At 31.3% G+C, this 12,938-nt stretch overlaps 1 protein-coding gene across 4 annotated transcripts in view; it reads right to left on the bottom strand.

The window, feature by feature from the left end:
- Positions 1–518: 518 nt before the first annotated feature.
- Positions 519–12,938, bottom strand: part of Dach1 (dachshund family transcription factor 1) — a 390,816-nt gene continuing 378,396 nt past the window's right edge. For all 4 annotated transcript variants that reach the window (XM_078015803.1, XM_078015802.1, XM_078015806.1 and 1 more), the window contains one exon: positions 519–3,255. In XM_078015803.1, coding sequence (XP_077871929.1) covers positions 3,218–3,255 — 38 coding nt within the window. In that variant the 3' untranslated portion in view covers positions 519–3,217. The remainder of the gene's footprint in view (positions 3,256–12,938) is intronic.

Raw genomic sequence — 12,938 nt, 5'->3', positions numbered from 1 at the left:
GTTACTAAAGGCATTTTCGCATTGATAGAACTGAAAGAGAAACACTGAGTTAAGAGTTACAAATCCACACTCATATAGATATGGGAATAATATATTTTGTTCCATCAACATGTCTACTTTACAGTATTCAGCACAAAGCTTTGTGAAATAAGAATCATGGGAATATAAGAATATAAAGGAAAAAGGTACAAATAACAGCTTCATAAACTGAGAAATGTACATAAATAAATCATGTATATGTGGGCAGTTTGCTTAGCTAGCAAGAAACAAAATATGGAAAATCTGCTTGTTAAACAATAACTACAGAGTGTGCTTTTATGATGTTTTTCACCACAGTAATTCATATTAGAGATAGAAGCAGTTGCATGTTAAATAAAATCATTGAGCATTGTTCCCTTTGAATTGCAAAGAGCTGACTTATGTTGTTTTTAGATGCCTCCCATTAGAAAGTAAATATTCCTTCAATGCTATGCATTTCACAAAATGTAATAAAGACGAACTGTAAATAAAGTCACAAGGAGATTTCAGACATTTTTATTAGGAGATTGTTGAAAAGAAAAAGAAAATTAAATACAATAACAGTAAACGTGGTTCTCACATTGAAACCAGGCTCAAATAACTAGGCTACCATAGAAAAATTTCCAATTCTTGCATCATGATGTAAAAACAGATTTTTGTACAGGTTTTGTACAACAAAATTCGTAATAACCTTTTATCATTTTTAGAAAACTTTAAATATATAGATAAAAATAGACAATTTTCATAGGTCCTACATGAAGATGAGTATGTTCTGTTCCGAGGGCTTGCATAGAGCGCAAATGTGGTTATAATATAGAACAACTAGACATTAATATTTGTAAGATTACAAAAGCAGGGAAACAATAAAATGGGCACAATTTTACTTGTTTATGCCAAAACACAAATTTCTAAACCAACCTGTTTAACTAAAAAAGGGGGAAATTAAGTTACAGACTTACAATAACATTTCATGAATTGTAATATTTACAACATGTTAGTAAGAGTCTCTCTTAACATACAGCTGATAGATTTTTTTTTTCTTTAATCCTTACTAGAATTTCCTTTTATTTTGAACCAAACACTAAAGCATTCTCAGAGGGTCTTGAAAGCATGTATTTTAAGACTTTCAAGCACACTTAACAAATGACTCTATGCCAGGAGCAGAGCAATGACTGAATCTACTACATAGGTAAATTGTAGCTTTTTAAAAAAATCTTTCAAAAAATGTATGATTCAAAAGCTTGCCACAAGTGTCTCCAATTTCAAATGCTGTAATCCTTTAAAAACTGCATATAGGGAAAAACAAACAAAATTCCATGTGACTAGAAATAGAATCTCTTGTGCTCAAACAACGAAAGATGGTTATGGAAGAACTATGCTTAGAAAACCAAGTTTCTATAAAGCATTTACTAACAATATTTTAAATAAAAATATTGCTCCCTTTTTAAGCAAGCTAAAATAGGAACTGTACATATAACCTTTTTATTGTATTAAAAAAATGGTCTTAGCTGGTAAATAGCGAGTTACATAAAAGAATTATGTTCCAGCAATACAAGGAAGACCTAAAATGTATAGAAGCTTAGTGCCAGAGTATCTATAATGTTAATTTTTCTCTTAACCGAATAATTATTACCCAATCAGAACTACCTTTAAACATTTTATGCTAGTTTTCTTAGTCACTTAAGATTTTGCTGTTTTATGGTAATAAATAATGTTATAATCATAAAATTTTAAGATGACAGAAAAATCATAAAATGTACAGTGAGAGTACTAATTTATATCAGTCTTTAAAGGTGTAACTCCAGATATATAAAAACAAAGAAAAGGTAACTTTAGCATGTAATAAGCACTGTTTGCAGCTTTACTTCCAGTTATCTGCACAAAAGTGAAAACACATACTGTAACTTTCAAAAAGACAGTGAAATTAACAAGTAGCCACCCTTCCCTCTGTCCAGGGTGGGAAGCACAACACATTTTAACTTTATCACTCAGGGCTACATGGTATTGGACTGGTACATCAAGGGTTTGTTAGGTTTTGTTTTTCAGCAACATTAACATAATATGGCATTAACATATAAAAATATTTCTGGTGTTTTGATTTTACTGTTCAGCCACAAATCCATTCTCAATAGTGCAGTTTGGGGCACTAACAAGGGATCAATATACAAATAAAAGTGGCTGACACAGAGTTCTGATGTCACCAGATGCTTAAGATCTCATTCATTAATACTGTGACTCCAGACAAATATTTACATGCCTGCATGCGTTAAAACCAGAAAGACATCTTTCTGACCAACAGGGTGACAAAACATATTTTCTAAAATTTTCATTTTCCTAAATTCTAGTATACTACTGCATACATAATACCTTCCTGTGTGTTTTATGTTTATATACTGTACATGTGACCAACAGTTTGAATAAGAAGCAACATTATTATTTCTGATTCTATATACCACTACCAGTTTGGAATGAAAACATGTTACATTTATATATATATATTTATATATATTTCTTGTTTTTTATTTTTAAGAAAAAGAGACCTTCAGTGAAACCTTTTGGCTTATATTTAATGCTTCTTTTCAGATATGCAAAATGTTATTTATTGGGTTGTTGTCAACATCCATTTGTTGGTCTTTTGGAAAGTATATGGAAAAAAAATCTTCAGGAGAAAACCCACAATTAGAGATGTAACAGAATATTAGTTTTTTTTTTTCCAGAATCCTCTAGGCCCCTTACAAGTTCATTTCCATGTGTTCTTGCTGGTTTTGGGGGGGGACATAATTCTGTAAGTCTGGGTGACCATTGCTACAAGAGTCTTTTGATGTGCTCAGATACAGAATTTTCAGAAGAGGAAAATGGTTCATTCTATTAAAAAAAAAAAGCAAAAAAAAAGCTAGGTCTTATTCAGACCTGCCTTTAATTCTTGTATACAAGTGTCCAGCAGCAAAGTTGCAGTTATTCACTGTAAGAAGATTGATACTTGTACATTTACAAACATTCTCAAGTCTCTGGTATGAACCACAGGTGAAAATCAATGGAGAAAACTGGGTTTTGTAGAATACTTAAATGTTAAAGAACATTAATACACAAAATTGAGGAAGTTCCCTTAAAAGGACTTTATTTTTTCTGAACTTTCCAATGACGAATGTCTGACTGCAAAGTTCTTTACTATAACAAGGAATTCTTCAACAGTGAAGATTCAATACATGACAGTAGTTTTCAAATACAGTCTTCCATCTAAAAATAAATAATAAAAAACAATTAATGACATAGCATTTAGAGAACAAATGTGGACTTGAAAACTACATAGCCTGATATAAAATTTGTGATTTTTCTTTTACCTTCACTTACCTTAGGAAGTAAGAGTTTTCATATATTCTCAAAGTTAATTTCATAATTACATTAAGTTTATATGATCAAGAAGAATACAGCATTTTTACTTCTCATAAATATATATTTGCTTTCTTGATATCAATTCCAGAACACTCAGAAAATAGATAAGAGAATGTGTGTGTATTTTACTGATATGCAAAGTTAGTTTATTTCTCCTGAATGATAATTACTGCCTTCAAGCTTGCAGAACCAAATTTTCTCTGAGTGCACTCAGGTGTATCTGCATCACGAAAGACTGAGTACCCTCTTACTCTTTAGCAGTGTTGTTAAATATGCCATGTAATGTAACTATTGTGCACATTTGTTCCTATTTATATGAGAGCCACCAAGGTTATTTCATTACTATCAATGGACTATAACCTTTCGCCCCTGAAGTGAGATTAACACAACAATTAAACCTTAAAGTGTAAATATATTATTTAACTTTTGCCAATGACAAAACACATTTGGGTGAAAAATAAGAAGAAATAAAATTTTCTACACACTGAATAATGTATTTGAATGAAGCAGGAGTAAAAAACGGGAAAATGAAATCCAATGGAGGAACAAAACAAAACATAAGGCTATTCCTCAAACATAACACCCTCGAAACTGTCCACTTTGTAGTTGGCCTAAAGATTAAATATATTTGTTTAAGATATGAATTTCGATTTTAAAACCTGAAGTAGAGGGTAAAAGGATCAGAAAAGCAAAGTTTTCCAAACTAAAAAAATGTATACTACCGTATGCATGTTTGCAAAATGTCTGTTTCAGCAATTGAAGTATAAGGAAATGAAAATAACTGAACAGTAGTTTCAAGAAATATAAAAGATAATCTAAATGTTTACAGATCTCACCTTTCACATAAAACTGATCAAGTGCTTTTATCTTACCTACAGTAGATAAAGTAAGTAATAATGAGCTTATAACCATTAATGGTAACTTATTTTCTACTTCATGGAAATACTGATGTGCCCAAATTCTGAATTCCTCTCTCTTATTTTATCTTAGCCTAGTTTGCAATGTTGAAATGTTACCTCCAGACTGAAATGGAACTCTGTTTTGGTCATTGATATATCCCAGACACATTCAATAACTATGTGTTAAATGAATAAATTAGAGTTCTCAAGTAGTTCACATAAAATACATAAATATATCCACCCAAATATGTATGTATTATATAATTTATTATATTGTTAACATCCAAACTTTACTGTTTTCCTTTACAGGAATGTCTATGATATTAGTCTTCAATTAACTACTTTCTAATATGTTGTGTTAAATATTAGTTGCCTCTCTAAAATTAATCTCCTTCAAATTTAAGAATAATGGTAACAATTAAATATGTCAGTTTCCCAGTTCAGCAATCTTATGTCAGGGTTCTTAATAATTCAAACATATAATCACAATGAAAATCTATTCACTCAAAATAGCATACAATTTTGGATGTAAGATATAATCTAATATTCACAAATGAAAATGCATTATTCATGCAACTGCACTCCTAATTTTGAAGAGTGACTTAGGAGAAGTACAAATTGTGCTGAATAACCTGCCTAGATATGTGGCCTAAAAGTATTTCTTTCCTCTGTCCCACAACTATAGTCTCTCATTGATGCTAAATATTACTATAGTTTAGCAGTAGCCATTGTGATATTAAAGATAGCAATTTTATAAATCAAGCATCAATAAAATATCAATACTGTAGTTTACATGATTTTGATGAAAATTTCTGAGTGTGGAGATGACAGTACTACACTTAAATGCTGGGAAGAATTCAGGATTTTTGCATGGAATGTGGACTCATTTATTCTATTTGCTTATTCTGTTTGATTGCACCCACCTGTGGTACAAAACTATGATTTTGTCACTTATGTAAGTGTTTTAACATATAATTACTTGTAGTTTCAGCTTAGTAGAGTTTTAACTTGTGACTCTATAAATAAACCCAATAAAATTTAGATTATATAAATAAACTAAAAATTTTAGTCTTTCATAGACTTAATAGCACCTGCTTGAAATTGGACTTTTAAAGATAATTTTGATTCTAATGATATCTGCTAAATACAGCAATGTGTTTTTTAAAACAATGTAGTAAGAGATATTTTAGAAGTAACTAAAACAGTGAAGTGTTGATAATTTTACCAGAACTTTCTAATATTGAGTTTCATAATTTATTCCTGCTCAGTTCTCCTTTCAATTGTCTTATTTTCCCATGGATTCAGTTATATTGAGAATATCATTCCTATTCTCATTTTTTAAACATACACAATTTTCTAATGACTACATAGAAAATAAAACTTCTCTCAAATTCAAATTCCATTAATTGAGGTCTTTTACCAACTATTTGCTCAAAAAAGTAATAATCATTTGCTCAAAATTAATGTTTTGGTGCTCAGTATGAATCTCTCAAACATCTGCCTACTGAAGAAAAATTAAAGTATTGGAAAATATTTTTCTAATATTTTGTGCCCTCTATAGTATAGAAGGGGAAAGAATTCATGAGCAAAGAGTATATACTTAGAAATAATTTAATCAATATGAATAATTATTAAAAATGCTCACATTCACATTACTAGCCAAATTCTACACTATGGCTTACAAGATGGAACATAAATTGATAGGGTTTTTCTCCCTAATCTTCATCTGCTACCATTTCTTTTTCTCAGTGACCCTGGCCCTTCTCTCTATTCTATGGCCCACCAAGCTCCATACTATGTTGAAATATTAAGCCTCTTTTTTTCTTCTGGAAGTCTGGAAGATAGGTACTCCTAGCTCTGGACTTATGCTTCTGCTTCTACCTACTAACATTCTCTAGAGCTTTGTTATTTGTTTTCCAGTACAATGTACTCTAATAACTCGAGCCTGCTACATAGTCAGATCCATGAAAGCAGCAGCTTTCTCTGTTTTTATTTTTATTTTCTTTTTGCCAATATTAGAATGAGCTGTTAGAATGATGTTTGCCTTAAAAGTTTCCATGTGGCTTTAAACCATTAAACTTTTGAAGAGAAAAATTAATATGCCTATTGGATAAAAATCTTTAGCATGTTATATATTTTAAAGTTTATCTAAAATAAAACTCTGTTGATTTTAAAAACAAGATAATTATTTTGTTATGGCATTTTGCTAGTAAATGGACAGAGCTGGAGACAATCATGCTAAGTGAAATTAGCCAATCCCCCCCAAACAAAGGCCGAATGTTCTCTCTGATATGAGGATGCTAACACAGAATAAGGTGGTGGGGAGTGGGAATAGCAGTTCATTGGATTAGACAAAGGAGAATGAACGGAAGGGAACGGGACAGGATTGGGATTAGAAAAGACAGCAGAATGAATCTGATGTAAATTTCCGATGTTCACATATGAATACACAGCCAATGAAACTACATTATATACAACCACAAGAGTGAGAACCTAATTAGGATAAGTTATACTCCATGTATGTATGAAATGACAAAATATACTCACTTTCAGGCATATCTAACAATAACAAATAAAAAAAGAACAAAGAAAAATAAATAAAAACAACAATTTTGTAAGCTTCTTTAACCATGGGTCATATATGAAATAAAAATTATATACATTATATTTATGTGCTTAGTATCTAACCTACTATAATTCCACTTTTAAAATATCTTCTTTGAAATTTTTGATTGATATATTTCTAACAAATGGACACATGCATCAAGCATTAAAGATGTCAGCCGTGAAATGGTTCCCACCTGCAACAAATAGGGCCTTTCTGTGACTAAATATTAAATATCATAGATCCTCTGATATTTATAGTCAACTAAAACCAGAAAGAGATCAGGCATAGATAGACTCCATAAGACAGGCAGTCTCTCTACCTCCATTTATAGAACTTACATTTAAAAACCTTCCTACTTTACAATTTTGTTATTTATTCTAATTTCCTTCTGGATAATTAAAAGTCTGTTGGAATAAAAATTTTTAACTAGTTTTATATTATTTCAGAGAAGTTGTTGGCCAAACAGGCCATAGTAAATATCCTCATATGGACATACCCAGAGAGCTTACAACAGGTCTCTGAGCTATGGGGCTATTCTAATTCATCCTCTGATAACAAACCACCTAAATAAAAGCGAAATGACAAGAGTGATAGGAAGGCCATAATATATGGGCTCGTAAATCAAACTATGCCATGTTTTGTATGCCATATAATAATGGTTCCAATATTCCCTTCTCTCCTGACTCTTTCAACAGGAAAAAAAAAAAAAAAAGCCGTGGGCCCATAGAGGACCCAGTGAAAACAACCTGCAGAACAAAAATTATTGGAATCGCTAGTGTTTCCATAGCTGAGGTCTCATATTTCAGAGGTGTTCTATTTGATTTTGGAGACTCAGAGGGCTTATTCCTAAGTTTTGTTTTAAGAGATGCCCATTGTGAATCATGCTTAACTCCTAAGTAGACAGTCTCATACCTTCCCACTCTCCTCCCATTCCCTACAGAGTCTTGATGTATTTTTGCATGTGTTGGCCACAGAAGAATATTTTTCCTGTTTCTTTTTGATGCTGAGTTGGACTTTCCAAATAATTGCTGCTTGATATCCAAATAACAGTTTTACTTTAATATCCAGCAATTTGGTGATAATGGTAATAATGATTAATACCAGCATAGATAATATTTTCTGAGTACTATTGAGCTCAAAGTATTTTACATTTCAACTCTAAAATATTCAACAAATGAACAAAGTAGGTATTCTTAGTGATTTTTTTACAGAAACAACTGAATAGGGCACATTTTCAGAGAGCAACAAAATGGAACTGCAGTGATTTACTATTTGTATGAATACAATTTTTGTATGTGTTCCATTAAATCATTTTTCCTCTACTAAGTAACTGGAGGAAATAAAAGTACCTCTGACTTGCAGTCACTACCTTGCATATCTGCTGTGCTTCCAGGGCCAGGGGCTTCCTTTTAGTCTCCCCTGCCTCAACTGACAGATGGAAATAAGAACCAGAATTCTTATAGCCTGGTTTCAGAAAAAGTACCTTACTTTGACATGAAGATTATTTTCTTTTGTATGGGATGTTGATATGACAGGAAAATCATCAAGCTAAACTTAGTGCATGGGAGTACTTAATTAAAAAGTCTGTTCTAATTAAAAGCATTTGGGAGTAGGGGTTGAGTGAAACTATTTAAATTACAAATTCCTAATAGTCTCAAAGTTCATTGTGATTTAATGCTTACAGCTATAATTTAGCATATAAGAAAGTATCTAAATCACTGATAGTTTATCATAGGTATGAATTTTTTTTTGTTACTATGCAGAGAGGTAACCACAGATAAGGAATTGAAGGAAAAAAATCTTAAATCCTTTGTAAAACTGGATCTCAGGTTCTAATATTAAAGTTGAAACCATTGAATCAGACCCAGTAAGCATATAGAATCTCTGTTATTTATTTGCTGTGGCTGAGGAGGGAGAAATGAGAGCTAGAATTTTTGTTCACTTAATAAATTTCATGTTATGGTTTAATGTTTTAGCAGGTATTATATGTAGTTATTGGTAGTGTCATATATATATATATATATATATATAGAGAGAGAGAGAGAGAGAGAGAGAGAGACAAATAATTTATCACTTTCAGTATATAAAAATTAGAATACTGAATAAATCTTGTATTTTAAGAACTAATGAAGTTTTTTGGATAACCAATCACATTATATAATAAGATTCTATATTTGAAGATAACCTAAAAGTTGGAACAGTTTTAAATTGCTTTGTTGGGTGACAACAGAATCCAATTAATCACTGTGTAAAAATCATGTCATTAAGAAAAGATTGTTCCAATGTAAAGAATCACAAAATACAGATGGGTGTATTTTTAAATTTTCACTAGAACATTCTCATGAACATCTATAAAGATCTCTTACATGTCTTTTGCACAAAAGTCTCAATAAATTGCATTTCCTGATGGAAAGTAGCCTTATTAAAAATGGAATACATTTGTTCAAAAATTATATCCAGAACACCTAAAATTTAATGAAAATTGCAGCTTTCACAAAACAGTAGCACAGGTACATGCCTCACTACTCTAGAGCTGAGGAAAATATTAACACAGCAGGAGGCAAACATATAAGATCAGTTATCTTGAAAGTTTAATATTTACTTAAAGAATATGAGGTTAATATAAAATATGGTAGCCCTGCACCTCTTTCAACATAATGTCTTAATCATGTGAAGTAAAGGAAATCAAAACAAGTGATGAAAACAAATGTTAATGATTCATGTGGTATTTGATAAGACAACGAAAGGAAGTCAAAATAAAAGCAAACAAACAGGAACAGATGGGAAGGATCTTTGTCAAGTCATAACCCCTCTTCTAAAACCCCCAAAGGAAGAAGCTAATTAAAGAAAATATTGTTTCTTGTTTTTTTTTTAAATTTTATATTTAGAGTAAGAACATTCTGCTACTGCTAAAGCAAAGAAGCAGAGACACAAAGTCTACATTGAACATGAGAAATATTTTAAGAGAGATTGATGTTGAACACAAACCCATTTATAAAAGGATATTGAGTAAACATCATTTCTTCTCATGAAATGCAGATAATAAAGTTAAAGTCACTGCCAGATGCCAGAGTACTAATATGTTCAAGGTTGTGTTAAAATATAATTAAAAAGTAAAAACTGGAAAAGTTATGAAATGTTTTTCTTTTTCTTTTTTTAAAATTCACGGTTACAGCTGGGAAACTTGAAGTCCACAGAGTTGGCTCAAAGTGAGAAAGGAGTAGACCCTAAATCCTTTTTGAATACTTTCTTCACAAGCAGCTGGTGCTGTTCTAGAGAATGGGCATAGACTGTGTGTAGTAATCAAACAACTCTGCATAATAAAGACTTCATGTCTATATCAGCCCAATATAATGGTATGAGAAGTAGATAATGGATTACCTAACAGGTCAATACGGCATATTTCATTTGAAATAAGGAAAGATAATATCATGTAGTATGAAGCAAAGTACTTTTTTTCTTTTTGTATGCTGAAGATTGAATCCAAGGCCCTGCAATATTTTTTTATTGTTTCTCTGTCCAACTGAGAACAGACAAATCTCTATTTAATGTTAAGATTTCTGGCACACTCTACACTGAGATACAGCCCCACTCCAAGAAGTAAAGATCTTGACTGTGGCTACAATAAAGACAAGTAAGTTATCATTGGAAACAATTTTTAGATATTTTTTTAGTTCTCTTCCAAGAAGGAAGTCCATGAGAGGACACCTTCTAGGTTAAAACATTCTAAGAACAGAAGATCATCTAAAGCTATGATACACAGGTTGAGCCCAGGGGGGGGGGAAACCTTTTTAGACAATAATGAAGAATGTAAAACCCTCATTTCCCTAAAGGAACTTTGCATGAGACTCCAGAAAAGCACGGGTTGCAAGGAAAATTACTAACTTGGATGATTTGAAAATTTGAAGCCAGTGGAACTGTGGGAATTATGGACCTACACAGCATCCTCACTGGCAGAGCTGATCCAATCACAACATTCTTCCAACTTGGAAACTTAAAGAGCCAAATCAGCAATGAAAACTGAACAGAGAAATGTTCAAAGAAGACATTTCAAGATCTACAGATGGAGATAGTTAATCTCACCAGTTTGGAGTTATTTAGTCAACTCCAGCCCTAAAAATACTTTTCTCAAATGGTCAGTTTACCTTATAATATCATAGTATCTCTTATAAGTATATTCTTATGAGATTCTTTAAAAAGTTACCCTTTGCCTAGATTTTAAGCTCAAGTATCTTGGTGCTTTATGTGGGCAAAGAAGAATTTACTTCCAAAGGAAAGTTAATCCTACTTTACTGGATATTAAAGATATTTTACTCAGTATGGAAGAATATTCCCCTTTGGGGTAAAAATTTGGACCTTGTAGTTCTGTGTACTCATATGTATTCAATAACTAACCCTTCTTAAAATCACATCACCATGACTATAACCAGGCACAATTGGTAAAAAATAAGGATCATCATCCATCTATTTGTCTATGCAACATGGAACAGGGAACTCTATGTTTAAAGTTGAGAAAGACCTTCTGACAAAATGTTTTAGTTGAAGTATTAGTCTAAATTCATGTATACAGGAAACAACCATATATAATAGTAATATAAACATATATTACATTGCTAGATCCTAAGTATTGTTGCAACTTCTTCTCATAGTATCCAAACAGTTATTTCTTCCAAATAGTCTTCACTATACTAACAAATTGCTTCACTAGAAATTGCTTAGAGTCCCGCAATAATTTCCTTTAGAGTAGATAATAAGCCATATGACTTTGTATATTTCTATCACCTTGAACATAGCTTGGCTTCTTGAGCATGCTCAGTAAATATATATGAAAGGAATTATCAAAATTGGTATCACAAAACAAGGGAAAGGTAGTGGATATTATTGTGCCTCTGGATGTTAATATCCTGAGAAGAATACTACCTACATGAGCTGAGCCTGATCATGAGGAAATACTGGATACAAAATGAGAAACACTCTATCTAGAAAAGGATAATATTCTTCAAAAATATCTGTTTCATAAATCATAAGTTTAAGGAAATACTCAAGAGAATGTTAAAAGTAAAAAAGAAGTGGCAACTAAATATAATATATGATCCTAATTTGGATTCAGTAATGAAGGAAAATAAAGGACATTTTTGGGTCAAATGACAAAACTGGAATTTGGATGTCAGATTAAAGCATTGTATCAATGAAATATTTACTGAGCTGATAAATAGATTGTGTTTTGTATGAGAACATCCCATTGTAAATATTCCGTGAAAGAAGTATGGTTAATTATTACAGGTAAAAGGCCTATGTTTCTTACTCTTAAAGCTTAAGAAATTATTAGAGGAAATGATAAAGCATATTGGGCCTAAATATTGGTAATAAATGAACTTAGTAAAAAATACAAAATATATTTATACCACTCTTGAATGCTTCTATTGTTTGGAATTTTTCAGTTCCAATTTTACTTTTTTTTAAGCTGGTACACAGAAACAAGAATTATACAAGATAGTGGTGTACCATGCAGTGTTTCAAAACATGTATAATAATGTATAATGTTTAAATTAGGTTAAACATATTTATCTTCCAAAATATTTGTCATGTTTTAACAGTTAAGAAAAAATTTTAAAAAATAAAATAGTTTGCCACAGGTAAATAAAATTTCAGTGTAACAACAGATATTTTCTAAGCAAATTTCACATTCTCTGCTATCCACATATTATGTTTCACTGTCTATATGGACATGATAAATATGCTTTCTGCTTAGCAATAAGGCTTTTGAGAAGTTTTGTTTAAGTATTAGATAGTAAATAAATGGTTAGTGATTCTCTTAATAGAGTTCTCCAGAGAAAGCACATTCAGATTCATGGAACTTACTGATCTGAAGGTGTGGACATAAGTTAGATTCTGGTCTATTGGTCCATCATGTTTTAATGGTAAATTTATAATTGTAAAGTTTATGAAGTCTATTTAAGTCTATTACCTGTTAACAGGACTGTATATGCTAATGCATATTCATTACTATAGGGAAATTA

Source organism: Ictidomys tridecemlineatus, chromosome 6 (assembly GCF_052094955.1).
Source record: "Ictidomys tridecemlineatus isolate mIctTri1 chromosome 6, mIctTri1.hap1, whole genome shotgun sequence".
Classification (NCBI taxonomy): Eukaryota; Metazoa; Chordata; class Mammalia; order Rodentia; family Sciuridae; genus Ictidomys; species Ictidomys tridecemlineatus.
Note: the sequence above shows the minus strand (reverse complement) of the source record. Positions and strands in the feature narration are given on the sequence as shown.